This window comes from Centrocercus urophasianus, unplaced genomic scaffold, assembly GCF_019232065.1.
Source record: "Centrocercus urophasianus isolate 14NV4802_14NV808 unplaced genomic scaffold, USGS_Curo_1.0 seq_10, whole genome shotgun sequence".
Taxonomy (NCBI): Eukaryota; Metazoa; Chordata; class Aves; order Galliformes; family Phasianidae; genus Centrocercus; species Centrocercus urophasianus.
In genome coordinates, this window is record NW_024884142.1 from 85,372,076 (window position 1) to 85,395,565 (window position 23,490).

General features: G+C 48.8%; 1 protein-coding gene across 1 annotated transcript; it reads left to right on the top strand.

Moving 5' to 3' along the window:
- Window positions 1-20,506: 20,506 nt before the first annotated feature.
- Window positions 20,507-23,217, top strand: HLX (H2.0 like homeobox). The gene is made up of 4 exons (XM_042820281.1): window positions 20,507-21,083; window positions 21,363-21,542; window positions 21,942-22,126; window positions 22,879-23,217. Exons 1-4 carry the CDS (start codon window positions 20,507-20,509, stop codon window positions 23,215-23,217), a joined length of 1,281 nt encoding a protein of 426 aa, XP_042676215.1.
- The last annotated feature ends 273 nt before the right edge of the window (window positions 23,218-23,490 follow it).

Below are 23,490 nucleotides of genomic sequence, written 5' to 3' on the forward strand. Positions count from 1 at the left end.
TGGAAAACTGAATTAGTCTAGCATCTGTAGAGAGTACAACAAATGTGTGGTTTCATTGCCGCTTTCATTTATACTTGTCAAAACTCACAGCACAATATGGTACATTTTCACCCTCTGTTTTCACTGGAAGTTGCTTTTAGAGTGACTCATTTGTTATTTGTGTTTTCTATGGTTCCAGAGGCATTCCACATTTCGGTTGCTCTGCTTTTGTCCTCTGTGTGCCTTAGTCACTGGGGATCTAGGTATTGCCTTTGAAATGTTTAATTTAAAGGTGTGTTAATTCTAAGGAGTCCATCCATTATCTCGTGGACCAAGAGTCAGACCTGAAACTGTAGGATTTCACTTGGGATCTCAGTGTACCCTGTATGTGCTTAGCCTTTCTCCTTTCTTTGATATCTTCTAGTTGAATATCACTGCAGAGATTTGTGACCTTAAGTTTGGTTGCTTACTCTTCGGAGTTGTTTTTTTTTTTCACTGTGAGCTGTTTAGCCTGAAGTTTTAATGATGAACTTTCCACAAAGGACATCTCTGCTTTTATTAATGTGTTGTTTATGTACACAAATGCAGCACTGGAAAAGTAGAAATTTTGCTGTAAGACCTGTTTTGCTGAGGCTGATGTCCACAAAATGCCAATGTGGTCTGCTGTAGGGGACTAAGATGTGTCTGTAAAGGGTTCTTTGAGAACCAGCTGAATTCTACCTGCTTTCAATCATCTTGCAGAACTCATAAACTTTTCCCAGATGAAAGAATTTGGCTTGAACTCACTATCAGATCTTAGGACTCCGTATGAAGTTTAAGTCACCATAAATGTAACAAAGTGTGGGTTTCCAGGAAAGGGAATCATTAATTTGAGGGACTGGTGTCCTTTGCTGCATCCCCAATGACAGATCCAGCTGAGCATCTTTCACTCTTGCCTGGAGAGGCTTTACATTTGGCAACACTGGGTCCTAAATCTGTGCTAGCTCTGCAGTTGTCAGCAAACTGCTCTCCTACCCTTATGTTTTTCCAGATGTTCAATGAAGTAAAGCCACATTTTATTCTTATTGTCGGCTGTTTGACAATGCTTCTGCTTTTTTAAATAAACACAAGTCTTAAGATCTTAAATCAGTGATAAAGTATAAAATACTCTTTAAAACCGGATTGGAATAGAGTTGCTGTTGCTCACCTGTTAGGGCTCGATGGCTATGACTGGAGCTCAGATTCCTCTTGGATGGACATTCTGGGAAGCATTGCTGCCCTTGCTATGTAGGTGGAAGCCCAGCTCTTTCAGCAGGGCTCTTGGGAGGGATCTCCCTTGCTGTGTGCAGAGAAATTGATTTACTTTGGAATTGGCTGACCCACGTATCGATGGAAGTTGTGTCATTGTTTTCAGTGAAAGAAGACCAGGCCTTCAGTGATTTTATGTATGTACTTCCCTTATTTCAGAGCATTTCTGAAACAGCTGTCGCATTCCCTTCTGATTTGAGTTGTGTTGCCTGAACTTCTGGAAAAGCGTTATCCCTACACAGATCTGAATTACTTGCCAAGCTTTGTTTATTCTTTCCTCTCTTGCCACCAGGTGACTGATGTTCAGTTCTTGAAGCTTTGTTAGCTGTGTTTACAGCATAAGCTTATTCCTCCTACTGGAAAAATGGTCATGAAATGAATATGAAGTTATTTTAGACCATATGTTTTATCTGACCAGCGAAGTGAGGAACCTGACAGAATACAACGTGCAGGACAGCTCTTTGGTACTGTATTTTGTCAAGCAGAGCAATGTGACTAAAACGCATGCTGATGGAAAAGAGCACTTTAAAAGTATGAGAGAAAGTTTAATGTTGGGTGTTAGAAGATGAAAGAAATAAAAATTGGATTTGCGTTTTTCCCAGCCAGGAAAGGAAAGTGGAGGCAGCAACTTTTTGTGCTGCTGTAGTTACATGAGTGTAGCACAACTGAGTTCCAGCATATCAGAATTGTATTACACATAATATTGTCCAGTCATTATTACTGTAGAGAATGAATATGTATGGTCACTTTTCCATCCAATGTCCTACTGTCTGCTCTGGACAGGACTGTTTCTTGGATAGCAAAAGCAGCAGGCATGTTTGGGGGCATGTGACCTTGGGAAAGTTCCAGCTGCTGTGAGCAATAGCCCTTGATGCTCGTGGCTGCTTCATTCTGTCATCAGAATAAGCACTCAAAACTTGCACAAACGAACAGTGCTTCCAATGAGTGTGTTTATTTACAGCACATTTCATACTGAAGAGTTCAAATCAACTGAAGTGCTAAAAACTTTGCTTAGATTGGGTTTATTTATTTATTTTTGAGGAGCCTGTATGTATGGGACTGTGTTATGGGGTTTCATTGTAATCAGCTCTTGAACTTTGTTTTATGCACCTCCATCCCTATACCCATATACGAAGCTACCAAAAGAAAATTATCAGATGGCAAATTCACACGCTTGGAAGAAGAGATGATGGCTTTTAGAGGTAAGTCTATCCAGACTTCCACTGGCTAGATGCCTTCTTCACAGGCTTTTTTATCAAATGGTTGAGTATCTCGAGACAGATTTTGTTAATAGAACAAAATGTATTGGAAAGATGGTAACGTGTTTTATCTATGTATGTTGTGGCTGTATGTGAGTCATACCTCATACATAGATGGGATAACAGGAGCACAAGGGTAGGCAATCTATAGATTATAGGTCTAGCATAGTTGTTTGAAGGCAAGCAGTGGGGTGAAATGAATGAGACTTCTGTTTAGAGGTGAATGCTGCTCCTAACTCTGCCTGAAGTGACCCCTGCAGCCCTCCTGTGCTTCACCTGTGACATGGGTGGGTTCCTGTGTGCTTTCCTTGTGAAGGTGCTACGTGTGGCAGTAAACTTTCTGAAGTGTCAGGACTATTAGACATAATCAGCTGCAGAAGCAAAGGGGGAGCCCCCGGTCCCCTCTGAGCCATTCCCTGGCACCAGAGCAAGCCCAGCTCTTTTACCACCAAGTGCTGAGGATTGCTGGTGTTCATCCACTGTTTTTATAAGCCATGGAGGAGGAACCATGGGTTTAATAAACATGCTCAGAGTGCATAGATAAAGCCTCTTAAGAAGTGCTAAATCAACATCAAAACATTACTTTAAGGATTTTGATCAGTAGTTGTGAAAAACCGAAATCTCTTCATCTCCACAATCGCTTATTTTGGTACTGTATTTACATCCAAGTTTTCTCCGTTCCTTTTGCATGGTGGTTTTCCTTCATTTGGATGAGTCTTTCAAACACAAAAATGTGAAAAGAGCATAGATTAAAAGGAGATGATGTGATATTTGCACCTTGTTAAATCTTACTAATTTGTTAAAGAAGATTTCAGCTCAGCACTTCATTAGGACCTAGGCCAGCCAATCACTACAATGTAAGAAAAATGTAATTTAATGAGAGGTGATTATTTGAATGGATTAATATATTAATATGACTAAATGTGTATGTGTAACCTCAGTAAGCCATGTGCAGAAAAGCTTACTGGGCTTTTGGGATGCCGTGGACTGAGCTCTGGGTAAGAGCTGTTTTTTACTGCTTGGATGCCCTTTCCCCACCCTGTGTCCCTTCTTATCACCATTCCAGCCCCAGGTCTCTGCTATTTTGACACCTGCCGGGTCTCGAGTTGAACCCAGTTAATTAATTCATATGTTGTTGGCTATTTCAATAAAAATACCAGATTGTTTACAGAGAAATTAAGCAATCTGCCCCTGAGCGCAGCCTCATGGGACATCCAAGGACAGCTGTAAAGTTCTTTTTAAGAAGTTCTGGTTAATGTCAGCTGAGAAGGCTCTTGGTAAACAAATGAATAATTGATTGCTCAGCTTTCACATAGCTACTGCGTTTCTGGGCTCACATGACTCATTTGTGAACCATTCCTGTCGTCCTAATGCCATAACATTGGAGAAATGATGATTGTTTCTTGGAGGATTCTTCTGTGGACGTAGTTGCCAAGACCAAAGCTGTAATGGTTTGTTATTATGACCTTTGTTATTCCATTAGGCTCAATAGCTTTAAAAAAAAAATGATGTGTGCATACTTTAGGAAAGTTTTTACCCTTTACATTGACCTGACATCATAGTTTATACTCCAAAATGTATTAATGACAAAGTAGTGTTTTCATGTCAGGAGGACAAATTTTAACAACTATAATCTGCCCTTACTCATCATAAATATAAATGTATTGGTAAAACAGACCTTGTTAATGCAGCCAAGACAAATGCTGGACTATATTTCAAACCAATTGAAGCGCTAGTTCTATACACTGTGTGATTTTTATTTTTTTTTTAGTGAGGCTTCAAATACATTATTGTCAAAACACTGTTAACATGCGTTTTCCAGAGGGTATTGCAGAGCAGTAATGACCCCTCAGATGCAAACAATCCCAGTCGTTTTTCTCTATTACTCAAAGATGTGTAAATGTCTTTGAGGATACAAGAGGGCAAAGGGAGCATTCAATTAATATTGTTTTGATGGGTTTTTAATACTTTAAAAAAAAAAAAAAATCAACGGTAAAAAAGCACTGTAAGAATGACAGTCCTTGCAAATTGCCTAGTACAGCAAACAGTTTAATTTGCAATAAATTCTGTGCATTGTAGTTAACTGAAGCAGTCCCTGCAGAGATGACATAAAGTAGGCTTGCAGTTTTTGATTGCTCTTCAAAGCTGATGTGTAAAGTGCTCCTTTCTGCTTTTGCTCCTGTAAATTCATTAACCATGTGCCACAGGCAGGTTTGCCTTCTGCCTTGGCTTGCACCTTTCCTTGGATGCTTTCAGGAGTATTTCGTGGGACTGGAAAGACAGCAGAACTCAGTCAAATCTGGCCATTCTTGTGTGGAGTTTGGGCAGAGTTTCTTCACTCTGCTTGCAGCAGATAGCGAGCTGACCAAAGAGATGCCCCAGAAGGACTCACTTCTGTTAAAAATTACTGAAGTAATGCCTCTGTCACTTAAAATGACCCCGCAGTAAGGCAGCTTTAGGAATGTTTGTCCTGTCTGCAATATGAGCTGATAAAGAGGAACGGATATTTACTAAAACAAAGAGTGCTAAGTATGAAAGCTGCCCCAAAAGTAATGCCTCCTGTTTTACTATGCTAGCCCACGATGTCAGAGATGGATATTGGTTTTATAGCAGAAGAGGCTGAACTTTCCCGCCTGTATTCCATTACATGTTGTTGCTGTGGAACAGATGTCGGCAGAGGGGCAGTGTGACACAATGGCGTCTGACGTGGAAGGGAGTATGAAGCAAAGTGGTGGGATTAGATTCATCCATGTGGAAAAAATTCCTCCCACTGACACTCACTGTCACTTGCTGAATGTTAATGGCAACCAAAGAGTGGGTGTGAGCACACTGAGGAGACAGGTGGTGCCTTTTGACAGTGACAGCGGTCACCTGTGCTGAAGCAAATTTTACTAACAGGGCATACAGGCCATTTGATCGCTGGTGAAAATGTGTAGCTAACAGTGGTGATTATGTTGAAAACCGGTGTTTTGTAGCTGAGAATTTGCTCTATTGAACAGTGTTACTGTGCTCTTTGTGTCTGTTGTAGTTTCCATGGAAATAAATAGGATGCATTACTTTGGGAGCAGCCAACGTGTTTAAAGGCTCATCTCTCCAGTTTTAGGCCTAAATCCTCATGGAAAAGAGTCTGCTTCTTAGGAATCCTGGATGCAAAACTGCTTCTGCTTGGTGCTGTTTAACTGTGGAGTTAATCAAGTACAATTGCTTAAGGCCCTGGAGGGAAGGATGTAATAAATCTTGGAGTATTTGTTCTGGTTTATGGCTGAGAGAAGCTGCATAACATTAAATCAGATGTTGTAAACATTCACAATGGCACATTTTCCTTACTTAGGGCACTGTGGCATGAGTCTTGAGAAACTAGATAGGGTATGTCCTAAGGGCTGGACACGTTTCTTTTCATTTTTTTTTTCATAATAGAAGGCACTGCTTTCTGAGGGGTGCGATGGGGCTGGCTGCAGTGAGCTGCTGGTGTGTGTCCTGCTCTGTCGGGTAGAGGGCAGTCAGACACAGGGGATGGCCTCAGCCTGCTCATGCTTCCAGGCCTGCCTCTAAGGAATCTTGCTCATCTGGGAGAAGGGGATGTGGAGTCTTGGTACCTGGGCACTGTGTGTCTCTGGAGCTAGAAGCATCTGTGGGCAGTTTGGAAGAGATGATTCCTAGGGCTGGGGTGGTTTTGCTGCGATTGTATGTGGAGCTTCTCTTTGGAGATGGAAGCAGAGAGATGCAACAGCCAGATGAAAAATCATCCTCCCTTAAAGATGAACTTCCCTGAGTTCCCACGCACTGCACATGGCACCCTTGGGGACTTGGCTGCTGGCTCTGGGAGCGGTGCTGGGAGCCCAGCCATCTGCCCCAGCAAGGATGCGTTCCTGCCATCCCAGCTGTTCCTGCTCCAGGGGACTCTATTGTGGTACATCTGAGTTATTCAGTACCCTGTTCCTTCTGCAGTGGGTTCCTCTCACCCTTCTCCTTTGACTCTAAAACCTAGCAAGGATTTGCAGCCATGAGGATCACCTTGCTCATGCCACTTCTGGGATGCCTGCACCGCACAGGGCTCTGTCTGCTTCATCCGCAGTCCTGGCTCGACTCATTTTATGTTATTTTTCTTTGCAACAAGGCCGCACCGTGAAGTATATTAATCTTTTATTATTAGAACAATTTCCTGGGGAGCTTTTCTTTTCTTTTTTTTCTTTCTTTTTTTTTATTTTTCCTTCTTGAACATTTAGGTTTTTAAGAGAGGAACGAAATTAATAAATAGCCTAGGGAAAATGGGTTGGTGGAGCCGTTTGTATAGCACTGGAACAAAGGGGCATTGAAGAAAATTAAAGAGTAGCAAATTTGAAACAGGTTAGAGGAAGCACTTTTATACAATGTCTGCTTGGGCGGTGGAGCTTCCTGCTGCAGGAGATAGTAGAGCCTAGCAATTGGGCAGGGTTTTAAAAAGATGGGCAGTTGGGTGGTCAGCTTACTAGCACCAAAAATAAGGTGTATTGTGTTAGCTAGGTAGCAATACAAACCTTCCAGACAAAATCTGTAGTGAGATGAGGGTCGGCCTCTTTTCCAGGTAACAGTGATAAGACTCAGGTTGCTCCAGGGGAGATTCAGGTTGGATATCAGAAAAAATCTCAGAAAGAGTGGTGAGGCAGTGGCACAGGCTGTCCTGGGAGGAGATGGAGTCACCAGCCCTGGAGGGGTTCAAGAGCTGTGGCGATGTGGCACTGAGGGATGTGGTTAGTGGGCATGGTGGGAAGAGGCTGATGGTTGGACATGATGATCTCAGAGATCTTTTCCAACCTTAATGATTCTATGATACTATGATTCTGTAAGTCAGCATGTGGTTACTGTAGACCATGATCTGAAGTGGAATGGCTCTGTGGCTGTATTGAACTGCAGGAGCTGGTCCGAACGTCCCCAGCCTGTGAGGGGAGGTTGCCAGAAGCATGTAGAAGGGCAGAGAGGATGATGCAAGGAGCCATTGGCAGCACCAGAGCTTGAGCCCAGGTGTCCCATGTGTCAGCTATGGGGACATCCCACTACCTAGAACTGGGCTCTGGCCTTCAAAGGGGCCATTCATAGGACAAAATGAGCAGGGCTTGGCTGCAGACACTGGTGAGAAATCATGATTGTGAGTGTCAAGAAATTTGGGTTTTATTCCTCTGCTTCAATGTTGTTATAAAAATAAATCTCTTTGGAGATATTCATAAAATTTAATGGACGTCTTGAATAGAGCTTTTTTTCCCCCTCTTACCAATCTAATAAAATGTATTGCTTTTTCTCCTAAGTATTTTTATATTAGCAGGCAGTGACTGCTGCTGGGGAACTGTCCCAGTGCCATAAAACGACTCCAGATGGAGACCCTCTCACCATCCACTGCCTTCAGGCCTGAGTAAAGCTGAAATGTAATGCTTGTCCTGATGATCACCAGCTTCATCCAGGATATACGGAATGTGTTTGGCTCAGGGAACGGCAGTGGTCTCTCCTCTCAGCATCTGATTTATCATATGTCTGTACAACAATAGTTCTGGAATAATTTTTAGATTTACTTGAAGTCAGAAAATTAAGATGAATGAAATGGAATCGATGCTCGGGGCTTGACAGAAATCGCTCCCCAAAGACCTGGTGCTAAAAGTCACACTGAATGCCTGGATGCAGTGCTCCTGGCAGATGCTTTTTCCAGCTGCTTGGGAAAGTCACCACCGCCCGCTCCCAACAGCTGATGTGGGGACGTGGCCAAAATCTTCTCCTCGCTGGAGACACAGCAGCAATGACACCACTTTATCCAGCACCAGGAAAGGCTTGGAATGTGGATCCAGTGCAGTGCTGGGATGATGGAAGCTGGCAAGGTCAATGGAAGCCCACCACTATTGTGACCAAATGCCGCCCAAAGGAATAAAAATATGGAACATGAGTGGTGCCTGCTGTGTAGGGAAGGGAAAAAAAAAAAAAAGCTGCACTTGGAGGTACATTTCTGCTCTGGTGAGGCAGTGTATAGACCCTGCATTGTGTTCCTTCTGTGATGGAGAAGGCAAAGGAGTGAGCCAACCTAGGGTTTACGACACAAAGTAGCTTTGTGCCGTCCAAGATTTTTGCACTTGCAGGTGAAAGAAGCACCACTCCTGCTTGCCTAGCAGACAATTTTTTATCCTGTGCATTGTCTTCTGAGATGACTGGAATCTTACATTTTTATTCTTTTTTTCTATCTCCTGCTGGATTTTATGTGCCTTTTTAAGTGACCTACATTTAAACAATGCATCCTGGCAGCCGTGCTAATTGTCATGCAGGCACATGGTATGGCTGTTGCTGTTGGACTCTTCATCTTTTGGTGATGTGTAGCTCAGTGTTAAGCCTCCGGAAGCCAGCAGCGTGAGGGTCACACGAGCATCTCTCTCCTGCAGTGCCTGGCAGTGGCCTGGGCTGTGCACACACGTAGGGAGCTCACCGGGGAGGTTCCCAAGCATTACTTTCCTGGAAGCCATCTGTAAGCACGCGTTCTAAGCCAAGTGCTTGATTTTCTCTGTCCTTGCAGCAGCACGCTGCGGCTCAGCTGTGCACCACGTTTTCCCCTTTCAGAAAGCTCAGAGCTTTCAGGGAGGTGACTTGTGCTGCATTGTTGGATACCAGCTCTGGCAGGCTTCCGTCTGCACTGCAAAGAGCCAGCAGGAAAGCAATTACAGGAGCAGATGTGACTTGTGATGTAAATGTTCTTTCTGGCTTCTTTTTCTTTTTCTTTTTTTTTTTTTTTAACAAAAAAAAATCAGGGTGATTCCAAAGCCACAATCAGCTGGTATGTGAGCTGTATGGGCTCCCAATGGCAATTTCAAACCTTTCCTTGACAGAATCAGATGTAAAGAGAATTTGCAGCACCGTACAAATCACTTTTTCAAAGGATATGAGCAAGTAAGGTAATATTTTTGTGGCAGCTTCAGTAGGTGTATCCTGTATAACCCTGGGTGATTTCCACTATTCCATTTGCTGCCTTACTAGTGTCTATCCTGAGCAAGGTAGAGGAGTGATATGGAGTGAAAAATCAGTCAGTAGTTTGTATCTCACATTTCTCTTGCAGATAAATTAATTCCTCAGTTGAATTAAATCATTTAGGCCTTTGAATCACTTCATTTTCAGGACACTGAGTAATTTCTGCGGATGCAGTGATAACAAGATGTAGCTGTAGCCTTCCCAGGTGCACCTTTGCCTGGTGTTCTGTAAGGATGAGACCAGCAAGTTGCCATGTGTTTGATCCTATGAGTTCTATTTTGTTTCCAGTTCTCTCCCTCATCCCACTGTGGGGAGGGATGAGCAAATGGCCGTGTAGATTTTCTGCTCTTTGAAGAATGGTGGAGAGGAGGCATCAGTTCGCTGGCTCGGGGCAAGTAGAGTTGAATGTGTGGCACCTGTACATATGAGGGCTGGATTTCTCTCACGAGCTGTTTATATGCCCTTAGTTCTGACTGCCCCAATCTGCACCCTGCCTCACCTCCTTTCCCCACCCAAAGACTTCTCCTCAACCCAGCCAGGTTTCCCAGCAGCTCGCCGCAGGCCTGCTTGCATACAATGGCTCCGGTGGGTTTTACTGCATTTTGCTTTTCCTCTCTGTGTGGCTCACAGCCAGTAGAGATATTCTATACAGAGATAATGGCTTTGACTTTATCATTCACCTCTTATGTGTCTAAAAGGAGTTAAGAACACTGGAAGCTTCCAAGAAAAATAAATGAACTGTTGTTGTTCAAGGGGGCCTCCTTAAGGCTGTTTCATTGATTTAAAATAATAATAATAATAATAAACAGAAGCAACAAGTTGTTCCTGCACATCACCCATACCCTATTTATTTTTAAATATGTCTTTAAATTTGGAGGACTGGTCATGAATAGAAGGATTATAGAGTGCCTGTCGAGATGGGTCTGAAGTGAGTTCTCATCAGGCTCATTCCTGGGGGTGTTGCTCTGGATCCTGACCTCAGGGGATTCCATCCTATGTCTATGAGCATGAGGGACATGCAAAGCAAAAACAAAAGCAGAATCTCAACCAATCTTTTTTTTATTCCCTTATTTCTAAGTATCTGTCATTCTGTCTGGTTCCTTTTTGTGCTGTTCATGTTGTGACTCTCAAAGAGGCTGATGCTTCAGAAAATTTGATGGCCTGTTGAGGGTCCCACTGAGATCCCTTTAAGATATACCCCGCTGGACAATGTAGTTAGCAGTCAGTATCACCAATTTCTTTTGGAAACAAGGCCTTCATCTCAGCAACAAAACAGCTCTTTCCTTTAACCAGGCCCAACCGAGGGGCAGTGACTAAAGCCATCTCTTTCTCACCCACGTATCTCATCCACATTGCTGCTGTGGAAATGTCTGACCTTGGGAACTGCTTGTAAATGTGCGAGGCTTTGCTCTCAACAGCACTGAATATGGACACCTTCCAGTTTTCCTGAAAAATGTGATGTTCTCAGGGTAAGTGCTTGTGGTGGATAAACGAGAGGAATCCTTGCTTGTGCCTGGAATGGATCAACACACCAGCAGTGAGGCTGAAGCTAAGCAATGAGCCTCTAAATTGTACCATGTCAGGGGAATCTGAGCCTTCATTTAGTCATCTAACCAAAGTCAGCATTACAGCTGATCCTAAGTCTTGTGAGTGTGGTCTGGGAAGAAATGAGTGCTGCCTGGAAAGGCCAGAGGCTGTGTTTCTCCCTGTGCAAGTATCGTAGAATCATAGAACCGTAGAATGTTTTGGGTTGGAAGGGACCTTAAAGCCCACACAGTCCCAACTCCCTGCCGTGGGCAAGACTGCCCACCTGCTCAGGCTGCACAGGGCTGCATCCAATGTACATACATATATGTGTGTGCACCCAGCACACCCTCCCCACAGATGTGGGGGGCTCTGTCTGCTCCCCCCTTTGCACTGCAGCCTTTCTATGGGTAGTGCAGTGCAGACTGGGAGACTCTCTTAAATCTTAAAATAGTGGAAAACTGAATAAGGCTGTAACTGTCATCACCTATTTAGAGAAATTCCTGAAGTGTAGACACCCATTTTCCAGCCTTTGATGACTGGGGGAAAAATTATCTTGCCAGGTGGAGTGTGGTGTCTCGTTCTTCTCTTCAGCAAGTGCAGGGCTGAATTTAGCAGGTTTGGAAAGAGACAGAAGCAAAACGTCTCTTCCTCTCTTCCCTCTTCTCCTGGGCCAGCAGCGCGTGTCTCATTAGAGAACGCAGCTCTGAAGATGTGTTAATTTTGGAGAGGCTGTAATGAGTCAAGGGGCTGGGCTGGCTTCCCCTTCCCAGCTGTGAGCTGAGCTGGGCGCTCACTGCGTGACTTAGATTTCTTTTTAAGAACCAGAGCCCAATAGACGCTGTCTTCGCTGATACCACTGGGACCAGAAGGTCTTTTTTTTCCCACTAACTTTAAAAACATGCTGATACACTGCAGTTTTTTTTTTTTCCCCTCAGCATTTTGTTGTTGTTATTATTAAAACAGTACCAAGTCCCACAGCACCAAAGGATGGGATCTCTCCTGCTCTTTTCTCCCTTCCTCACCAGCTAAGAAAAAAAACGCAGTGTAATTATCCATAAATCAAAGTGTTAAAGGATTGCTGGGGTGCCCCTCCCTGAGCAGCTGGTGGCTGGGCTGAGTTCAGGGCACTGGATGAGGCTGCAGAATCAGCATCCCACTGTCATCACCAATGGATGGGGCGTGCTGGACCATCCCACGCTGCTCTCAGACTGATGTGTCTGACCGAGGCCACGTGTCTGCACATGTGAATCCAACCAAGCCCAAAGGAGCAGGTCTGAAGCCAACAGCACTGCCCCACTCCGTGGCATTGTTCACCCCAAATTCCTTCAATTGCTGTCCGCAATTTCCAGTCTCTTAGTCAGCATTTGCTGCACCGCCTTCAGTCTGATGAGACCTGGATTTTCCCACACTCCCCCGTAAATGGAAACACATTGTTCATCTTCATTTTATTTATTTATTTGGTGCAGAAAAACAAGATACTGCTCTGACTTTGAAGTGCTGTCTCTACAATGGTTTGTTCCTCTTTGGAGCAATGGGTTTTCCTAAAAGCCTCTCTCAGCAAGATCCTTATCAAGCTCGCCTTAGCGGGAGACAATGAACATTTCACAGCATGAAAAGGAAAAAAATAAAAAAAGGCTGTGGGGAAGGCAAATGCTTTATGTGAGGAGATAGGCAGGGTGCAGATGAGCTCCCCAGCCTTGTAAACACAGATTATTTTCTGTCCCACCTCCGGTTCAGAATGTTTCCCGTGTTGAGTCAGCTCCGGAGCCTGTTGCGGGGTGGGTGCTGTTGGAGCAGCATGGAGAAGAAGGACCTGACAACCATCTGAACCCAGAGAGCTCACCCTGACGTGGCCCGAGAGGGTGCTTGTGGGGCCAGTAGTGAGCACGGGGCAGTGAGCGTAGGATCTGGGGGACACACGTGGTTCTGTGGGCAGCTGCTGGAGGTGGAACATTCTTCAGGCAGGGCAGGTAGCAGATTTGTGCGAAGGAAGCGTGTGGGCCGGTGTCTGTCATATTTCCAATTATTGGGCAGATGTTTGAAGCCAAGGCTCTGCAGTCAGTCAGTGTTTGTGGGTTAAAATAGAAACAAACAATGGGATAATGTAAACAGAGAGTGCTCCAGCTCAGAGCCTGGTGATAGCGACTGCATTGTGGAGAAGATCCTTGCCCGAAAGCTTTGAAGAGCGCAGGCTGTATTTATTTTCCTAAAGATGGGTGTCTGTTCTATTTGCTCAGCTTCTTATGGGCTTGAATAGACAAGGGTCCAGTAAAGGTGTGTCTGGCTCTGAGCTCCAAAGGAGCCTGGAAGGAAAATGTGTTTTGGATCCTGACCTCATCCAAAAAATGTACCGCATTTCACTACCCCTAGATAGCTCACACTTTGGAAATGCCAAGAAACCGGAAACTTTCGCTCCAAAGTCAACTCTGCTTTCATTAATAATTATTTTAAGACGGCATTCGTAGAACAAAACAGTACTATATGGAGCAGTAGTAGGCCTGGGGGAGCTCAGGGGCGAGAATTTGCTCCACCAGCTCCGCTCTCAGGCTGACGCCCAAGAAGTACCTCCCCAGGTGCAGGGGGGAGCGGAGGGAGGAAGGCCGCCCCCTTGGCAGAGCAGAGACCCGGCACCATCTCCAGATTCCTTTGGGTGGTGGTTATGTGTGCTTGGGCCCATTTTACAGATGGGAAGGCCGAGCTGCGGGGGACGAAGACGCATGTCGTACTGACAAATATGGGTCTTGACCTTTTTCTTTGGGATGCCTTGGCTTATTTTCCTGTCACAACGATGCCGCCTGTGCCTGCAGTCCCCTTCCACAAGTCGTGGGTCATTATAAATATCATTAGATTTATCACCTCTGTACGTAACGTGCCAATGCTGGCAGAGACTTTTGAAAACACAGCGGCAACGAGAAGCGTATGTTCTGAGAGCCGCCTTAGTGGGATTTTTTTTCTGCCAAGGACAATAATTTTTTTTTCCTTTTTTTTTCTTTCTTTTTTTTTTTTTTCAAAATAAACATCACGCTGGAATGTGCTGCAGCAAATGGCTTGGGCTCTATTATATTTCATGCAGCTTTCTAAACAATTTTTAACCCTGCTGGCACGGTGTCAAACAGAAGGCAACCAACAATAGCAAAATCCCATTAAAGCTGAGAAGGTTCCTTCCTGAGGTGAACATGGCCAGAAATAGTAATCTTGGCTCTCTTTTCAATTTGGCATTGGGGACCAATAATGCATGTTCTACTAATGGAAATTATCTAATTTCATCCAAGTGCAGCTCCAGAGAGAGCTGGGCTGACGCACAAACAGTCAATATAACAACATTCTTCTTGAAGAGCTGAACAATAGGGCTTTGGTGGGACTGTGATTAACAACGTCAGACCAAGAACAAACAGAAGGTGTAAAAATAGGCATCTGAGGAGCTGACACAACGGACTATTTTTCATCTGTAAGGCCAGAGGAGAATGGCTTGTTAAATTGTGTGCTCGGAGCACTTCATCAGATGCCGTGTGGAAGAACCAAAAAAAATCCCATTTCCCATCTGGGTCTGAGTGTATGAAGGAACTGCACATGCCTTATTAATATAAATCATGCTAGGAGCGTAATTCCCATTAGCATCGAAAAGCCATTTTTCAATGAAAGACTCTTGCACCAGGAACACCTAAGGGGAAATAACAATGTTTGCTTCACTTGAAGAGAACAGTAAAATACAGCATGGGGACTGAGGAAGCAGAGAGCTGTTCCTTCTGTCCAACACTGCAGGTTTGGGGTTTTGACACAACTATCGGAGCCACTGCCTTCCCCACCCCTCCCAGAAGCTGTATCCACATGTGGTGCAGAGAAGAGTTGGGCATTCAGATGTGCCAGACCAAGGAGTGGGACCACGGGCACGTGCTGGCTCCTGGCCCACATGTTGTCCCACGGGCATGTGTTCCTTTTCACAGCTTTCTTCCCAGCTCTCAAGGAAAGGAAGCTCTGGCCTTGAAACTTTAGACAACATTTCCATCTCTGGTTAAGCAGGTATGTTCATTTTTAATTTTTATGAAATCTCAGGCAGCTGCTTACTCCACATTATTTTTAGAGTGAGAAGGCAGCTCCATGTTTGCATAAATTAGACCATGTCCCTCAGTGCCGCATCTCCATGGTTCTTGAACCCCTCCAGGGATGGTGACTTCACCACCTCTCTGGGCAGCCTGTGCCACTGCCTCACCGCTCTTCCTGAGAAGAAATTTCTGCTGATATCCAACCAAAAATGATGGAACCCATGGAAATGGCTAAGAATGGAGGGGAAGCTGGTGAGCTGGGTAATGTCCAGCATCCGATGAGTGCGCAAAGCACAGAGAGGTGATCCAAGAGAAGGAAACCCAGGATACCTTCAGTGCACGGAAGGGAAAAGCCCTGTAGCTGAACCCAGCCCAGCAGCTGACCCTGAGGTTTGACGGGTTTGCAGATTTTATTTTTTTTGCACTAGAGGGTGCTGCTCTGTTAGCATTCGGGAACGCTTGCAGCACGGTATTGCTTTCACCACTGTGTTGTGTGGGGGTGGGCTGAGGGGATGCATGCTGGTGCTCACAGCAGCACTCAGACAGGCATGGGGTGAAGGAGGGCTGCTGGGCTGGGAAAGAACTTCTCTGCATGGAAAAGTTCTGTACATCTAAGATCAAGGGTAAAAACATGTGGTTTAGTAACGGTGACAAATGAGAGGGAAAACTGGATGCCTTTTCTTTTTTCCTCTCTGTTTCACAGTTCCAGGATGAATGAGTGCCTTGGGGAGCTCAGAAATGAGACAACACGGTGAGAAGAGGACAGTGAGTGCAGACACTGTCAGTACCAAACCTTTGGAATTCACTGCTGCAGGATGGATAGCCAGCAACTCTTGCTGATGTGCTCTAGCAGAAGTAAAATCAAAGTGCCCTTTTATAACTGTTTAGATACAAAGTGAAGGGCATCCAGCTCCCTGACACTAGGATGCAGAATGGTGTGTGAGAGGGACTGTGGGAAATGACCTCCCCATGCATGGCTGTGCCCACTGACTGTGTTTCCATCACACGAGGCACAGAGCAAGTGGACAGTGCCTAGGGAGAGGGCACATACCCTTTGGGCAAGTGGTATCCCATTAGGGTTCTTTAAGGGCTGCAATGGCACCGTTCTGCAGAGGTGTGCTCCTAACAAGGAAGGCAGTGTTCTAAAGCCCACCAGTGTTTAAGTCCACTGAGAGCATGGAAGGAGGGCTGGAAGAAAACCAATAATTACTCTCAGATAAAATTAGTTTTACCAAGTGATTTTCTTCTAGAATCTTGGACTTGTGTATGGGCTGCCTGTGCTGTAGATACACCTGCATTCTGATAGCTCTATTTCCAGTGTTCCTGCATTTCTGACTGCTGTTGGCAAGAAGCTGTAGATTGTTTCTTACTCAGAGTTTTCTTACACACACATTAGTGTTTCCTCCTTCAATTCTGGATGTCCTCTAAGCATTGCACCTTTAAGGTACTGCTACTGCAGGGGCCATGGCAAAAGGCGCTACTGCACAATCCAGATGAGTATGGGGAATTGAGGTGGAGTTACTCCAATGAAAATTGGAAAATGCTCTGCTCTAGGAATGGCAATTGCCCTGTTAATGCAAGCTGGGTGTGTGCATCCCAGCAGCTGTGCAGGAGCACAGCACAGCGGGGCAGCACTGCTGCCTCGTCACCTCTCATCAGCTGCTGCGGCTAATTGCAAGGGCTCTCTGCAGACCTCTCAGCTTGTGTGGCCTGGAAAATCCCAGGGACAATCTTCAGGCAGTGCACAGGTGGGGTAACCCGTGGAGCCTGCGATGCCAAAGCAGAGAGTTTGGGGAATGGTGGCAGAGAAGTTTTTTTCTTCCAGGTGGAGTTAATCCTCTGCATGCTGGCACCCCTGGGGGAGGGAGCGGGCAGGCAGGGTTGGAGAAAATTTGGGAGACTGCTGTTTCAACTTTGAGCAGCTTGAACAGAAATCTTACAGCACCACGGGATCACTGCTCTAAATGTCTGAAAATGGGCTTCCCAAAGGCCGGCACGCCAAAGGACTGCCTGACCCAACTGCAAGGAAACCCTGAGGAAGGGAGCATCTTGACCTGGCTGTCCTGCAGCACAGAGTTTCCTTTCCCAGGGTTGTGGGGATGCTAATTATTACCCTGATGTTTTTAAAAACAGGATTGATGTAGCTGCAGGTTTTCATGAAAAATAAAGAGAAAGAAAGAAATGAAGAATGAAAGAGAAGATAGGGGGAAAAAAAGGAAGGAAGGAAGGAAGAAAAGAAAGAAAAAGAAATGAAGAAATAAAGGAAAAAAGGAAAGAAGGGAAGGGGAGAGAAGGGGAGAGAAGGGGAGGAAAGAGAAGGAAAGGTTAGGGAAAGGAAGGAAGAAAAGGAAGAAAAAAGAAATGAAGAAAGAAAGAGAGAGAGAAAGAAAGGAAGGAAGGATGAAAGAAAGAGAAAGAGATGAAAAAAGAAAGAAAAAAATGAAAAAAAAGAACAGAAGAAAGAAAGAAGGAAGGAAGGGAGGAAGGAGAAAGAAAGGAAGGAAGAAAATACGAAAGGAAAAAAACAAAGAAAGAAAATAAGAAATGAAAGAAGGAAGAAAGGAAGATGGAAAGAAAGTAAGGAAGAAAGAAAGAAGGAAAAAGAATGAAAAAAAAAAAAAAGAAAGACGGAGAAAGAAAGAAAGGGAAGAAAGAAGGGAAAAAGGAAGGAAGAAGGGAAAAAAGGAAGAAGGAGTGCGAAGGGCCGTGGCACAGCGGTTTCGTCGCGGAGCGGCGCGGAGCAGCGCGCAGCCCCAGCGCTGTGCCCTCGGCAGGTGGCGGCAGAGCGCGGCCGTGGCCGGGGGGGGCCGGGGTGCTCGGGCTGCGCTGCACCAGGGGGATCCGAAGGGCCGTGCGAAGCGACTGAAAAATGAAGTCCTCTAGAGAAAGCGGGAATTTTGATGTATAGCATCTACGCGTTTCTATCCGTAGGTATAGACAGAACAGCAACAACAAAGACGTATTTAAGCCTAAAAAAGAGAAAGAGCGCTGGGGTGGGATGCCGGGCGGCGGAGGGAAGGCCCGGCCCCGGGCAGCTGGGGGGGTGCGGGGGGCTCGGCCCACGGCGGGATGCTCCGAGCGGGGAGTGGAGACGAGGAGCAGCGGCGGAGGCGCGGGGTGCGCCCAGCTGCGGGCGTGCGGAGCTCGCGAGGTTCTTCTCCACCTTCTCCTCGATCGGCATCGGGGGGAAAAATAATAAAAATAAAATAAAAACAATAATAAAAGTCCTTCGGGACTTCATTCCGCTTAAAAAAAAAAAAAAAAAAAGCGCATCATCTTCAGTCCATTCGCCTCCTTCTCGAGTCCCTCGGAAAGGGAGATTAAAGGGGAAAGTCGCAGCTGTATATTTGTGTTTTCATTGCTAGAAGGGAATTGATTTCCTCGCGTTTATTTTTGTAGTTGCAATACACAAGGGCGGATTTGCGTCACCCAAGCAACTTGCTGGTCGAGATAAAGTTGCACAAATATTGAAAAGGGAAGTGCTCGCGCTCATTATGAAGTTTTTCTCCGGAAGAAATAAGGATTTCTGCTGTATCCTAAAATACTGAAGCCGCTTCTATTTTAGGACAAATCTCGCAGGCACATCCGCTCATTTAGTCCGAGTTGGAACCTCTCGAAAAAACAGGAGATGACCCAGGCTGCAGCCGAGCCCCGCGCTTCCTGCAGCCTTCGGGCACCGCTGCGCACCGCTGCGCACCGGCTGCGCGGCCGCGCAAAGCTGCATGCCCCAGGTGTAGCGGGCACCGCTCCGGGTTCCGGGAATAAAAGGGGGAAAGCAACCGAACAAAAGCAGCGATCCACCTTTGCTGCCGATACATACGCGGTCCCGGTGTCGGTGCAGCGATGACCGAATTTCCCCCCGCGAGAGGACGGGGCGGGGGTGGCGGCGTTCGTTGCTGCCGTGAGCAGCGGTGGGGGGCACGGCCCGGCCGGGGCGCCGGACCCAAGAGTGGGCGCACACTCGTTTGGGACGGAGCGAGAGCTGCAGAGCAGCAACGGGGCCGGCAGCGCGGGGGGATGCGGGGAAGGGGGATACGGGAGAAGCTCAGAGCCGAGCCGGTCTCGCTTTCCCCTCGCTTTCGGACACGGCTCGGCAGTGCTTATTATCGTTTCCATTTTAACGGTGCTGGTAAAACACAACGCAAACCAAAGCCGTGCCCTCTCCGGGAGCGCGCTCGGCCTCGAGCACAAAGCGCGATCGTCCCATACCTGCGGCGGGGGACCGCTTCACCGTCAGGCCCTGGGAAGGCGCCGAATTTTGAATGCTATTTTCAAAACTAATAACAATTTTTGGAAACAAAACCAAAGCAAATTCGCAACCGCACGACTCCAGACCTGCTCACAGCATCTCCGTTTGTGGAAACGACAATAAAAAATGTTCTTTATACGTATCCCATTTGTATTTTCATCGGTATTTGTGTTTAAATTTGTGTATCTATTTCTATTTTTAAATGCATTGTTATTGTTGTCATTTCTATTTTATTCCCGTTTCTATTTCTATTTTTATTTCTATTGTCTTCCCAGCACCAGCTCGGGATAGACGTGGGCGCTGTATATCAGCACAACCCACACTCTGATGGGTTTGTCTCCCAAACATTCCAGCAACCAAAGTATGCGGCAATATTCTAAAAGAACAAAATTGGCAATTTGGATGCCAAATTTTCCAAAATTACGAATCGGGCTTGAGGTGGAAACGGTGCCCGAGCAACGGGCGGAGTGCCCCCTGAAGTTCTACACACGGAGATGCCACGAAGGCGCGCAGCCCCGGCCTCCCGCAGACGCACGCTGCGCACATGGCTGTGGGAACGAGGCGCGGAGCGGCCCGGCCTCGTGTGTCATTCTGAGGCTGCGGCTGTCACCGGTCACGACCGTCCCGCCCGGGTTACTGCGGGTAAGGGCGCGGGGCACACCTTGAGGGCCCCAGCACGGCCCAGCACAGCTCAGCACGGCCCAGGGCGGCCCATCCCGGCCCGGCAACGCGGGGCGTGTCGGCGGGCGGTGCGTTCCGGCCCCGCGGAGCTCGGATTGGGCGCGGGAGGGCGGGGGGCGGCGGGAGCGAGGGCTGCGGCGGGGCCGGGAGCCGCTGCCAGAGAAAGTTTGGGGAGGGAGGGGTGCATTTTTTCCCCGGCGCGAAGAAGGGGGTTTGTTTTGTTTTCTTTGCGCCGCTGCTCTCCCGCGCTGGCCGCTCGCTCTCTGCCTCTCGCCGAGAGTTTTGGGGACTTCTTCCTTTTTTTTTTTTTTTTTTTTTTCCCTTTCCCCCCCCCCTTTTTTTTTTTTTCCTATTTTACTTTATTTTTCCCTGCCTCTTCGGCAAGCGCTTTCCCGCAGCCGCCCCCGCCATCCTTCCCCATGCCCGCGGGCCGGCGGGCAGCCCCGCGCCGCGCTCCCGGCAGCTGAGCCGCTCCCCGGGCGCGCAGCCCGGCCGCCGCCGGCAGGATGTATACGGCCGGCCTGGCTCCCTTCTACGCCTCCAACTTCAGCCTCTGGTCAGCGGCGTATTGCTCGGCGGCGGGGCCGGCGGCCGGCGGCTGCTTCCCTCTGGAGGCGGCCAAGAAACCGTCCTTCTGCATCGCCGACATCCTGCACGCCGGCGGAGAGGCGGCGGCCGGACCCGCCGATGCAGCGCCCGGGCTGCCAGCGGCCGCCGCAGCCGCGCTCGGCTCCATCCTCCCCGGCGGTCCCTTCCACGCCGCCGCCTCCCCGCTGCGGCCGACGCCCGTCGTGGCCCCCGACGCCCCCTCCGGGGCCGCCGCCGCGTTCCCTCCTCGCCTCTCGCCGCTCTCCGCCGCCTTCCACCCTCCGCACCACCACCGCGCCCCGCAGCACCGCAACCCCTCGGCGGCGGCGGCGGCGGCTGCACCGGGCGGAGGAGGGGGAACCCCGGCGCGGGGACCCGGGGGCCACACGGGCGGCACGGCGCCGGCGCCCGCCAGCAAGGACCTGAAATTCGGCATCGACCGCATTTTGTCGGCGGAGTTTGACCCCAAAGTGAAGGAAGGCAACACGTTGAGAGGTAGAGAAATCGCCGCGTCCGCTTTGCGTGCTCGGCGCTGGGTTGTTTTCCCCGTCCCCGCGGCTTTACACCGAGAAAAGCGGGGAACGAGGGCTCTCCCGCACCCCGCGAGGCGGCACCCCCTTGGAAATAGCGATAGCCTCCATGTAGCGAAGCCGAGGCGGGCAGGGCCACGGCCTCTCCCCGCAGCCCGAAGGAGGGAGCGCACGGCAGGGCTCCGTTCGCTCCGTCGGGGCCCGACCGCGCCGTAACCGCGCTCTCCTTGTTCTGTGCTCACAGATCTCACCTCGCTATTAAGTACCAGCCGCCAGGCCGGGGTTCACCTCCCCGCCTTGCAGCCGTCCGCCGGCCAGTTCTTCGCGTCTCTAGAGCCCATTAACGAGGCCTCTGCCCTTCTGGGGCCCCTAAACACAGCCCCAAGGAGCTCAGTTCAGCACCAGTTTCAGGACACTTTTCCAGGTACATCTCGCTCCCCCCGTGGCACCGGGCCCGCAGGGACTCGCGTTTGTAAACGCTGGAGATGGTTACTATTTTTTTTTTTTTTAATAATGATATGATGATGATTTGGTTTTTTTCTTCGCGAGGCTCGGGTTTGGGACGCCCCATGGGGGGAGGACGAGCGCTTCAGGGCCCGATCCAACTTCGCCCCGTCCCATAGCGAGAGCCTGGAGAGATGGGGTGGGGGGGAGTGGGAAGCTATCGGGGCAGCCCCCCCGACGGCAGCGGGAAACCCCCGACGGCAGCCAGGACCGCTCTGCGCCGGGCTACGGGCTGTGGGCTGCGGGCTGTGGGCTGCGGGCTCCGTCCCTGCGTTAACCCTAAGGGGGCCGCCCCGTGTCCGTCCGTCTGTCCCCACAGGGCCGTACGCGGTGCTGACCAAGGACACGCTGCCTCAGACCTACAAGAGAAAGCGCTCGTGGTCCAGGGCCGTTTTTTCCAACCTGCAGAGGAAAGGGTTGGAGAAGCGCTTCGAAATCCAGAAGTACGTCACCAAGCCGGACCGCAAGCAGCTGGCCGCGATGCTGGGGCTCACGGACGCCCAGGTATGGGGTGAGGGCTCCCTGCTGCGCTTGGGGGGGTGGATATCGAGGGCGGGGAGGGAACCGGAGAGCGTTTTCCATTTGCTTCTCCTTTGCGGCCCCGCACGTTTTGCCGAGCCGAGCACCGGGGAGGCACTTAGCTCCGAGGAAAAGTAGCATCTTTAATGTCCCTTCCCTGTTTTTTCTTTTTTATTTCCCCTCTAAATCTCTTCCTTTCCGCGTTGTAAAATCCCTGAGTGAAGGGAAGTGAAAGCTCTGCCTCAAACGGAGCCATTAAGTGCCGCTCAGCGATGATTCCGCTGCTGAGGGCCCGCGGAGTTGTATAACTCTGCGGTTTGTTGAGCAAGGGCCTGAGTTTCCAGGAAGAAGGAGGAGAAGGAGAGGAAAAGAACAAAAACAAAAACCCAAAACACCAATAACAAAAACCCACAACAAAACACAAAGCAAACAAACAAACGAAACAAAAGGAAAACTCTGGAAAAATAAATAGTAATCCAAACCCGGGAGTGGTTATTAAAACACGCAAACAGTAATGAAAAAGAAAGCCATAAATAATAAGAAAATCACCTTCGTGGTGTAAAGGTGGGGGCAGAAGAGGATGAGATGGGGATGGGGATGAGGATGAGGATGAAGATGAGGAAGATGAGGGCGGCCCGCCATGCCTCCCCCTTTTGCCCCACTCCCGCGGCGCTGCGCGGTTTTTGCGCGGGTGTTGCGCGGTCCCGTGAGCCCATCTGAGGGCGGCGCGGCCGCAGGTGAAGGTGTGGTTCCAGAACCGCCGGATGAAGTGGCGGCACTCCAAGGAGGCCCAGGCCCAGAAGGACAAGGAGCCACCGCCCGAGCCCGAGCCCGCGGCCCCCAGGGCCGGCCCGCCGCCCGCCGCCTCGGGGGAGCCCGAACGCAGCCCCAGTCGCTCCGACGGCGACGGCGACAGCGACAGCAGCGACCCCGACTCGCTCGACATGGCCCCCAGCGACACGGAAAGGACTGAGGGCGCCGAGCAGAGCCAGCTCCAAGCCGGGAGCTGCAGGCCTTCCGCCAGCCCCGGCCTCCCCTCCCCGCCTCCCGCCGCAGCCAGCCCCGAGGGGCTATAGACGAGGCGGCCCCGAAGCCGCCGGAGCTCCGCGCCGACTGAACGCCTCCTCCCCTCCGCGGGCCGGCAGCGCAGCTCGGGCGGGACCCCGCGCACGGCACGGCACGGCTCGGCCCGGAGGGGAGCGGCCGCGGGGCGGGAGCTGCGGCTCCAGGCTGAGGGAGCGCTGCCCCGGACGGAGAGAGAGCGGCCCGGCCGCGGGACAGAGAGCGGGACTTCTCGTTGTTGGTTTTGTTTTTTTTTTTTTTTTCCCTGAGGTTTGTTTTTTTATTAT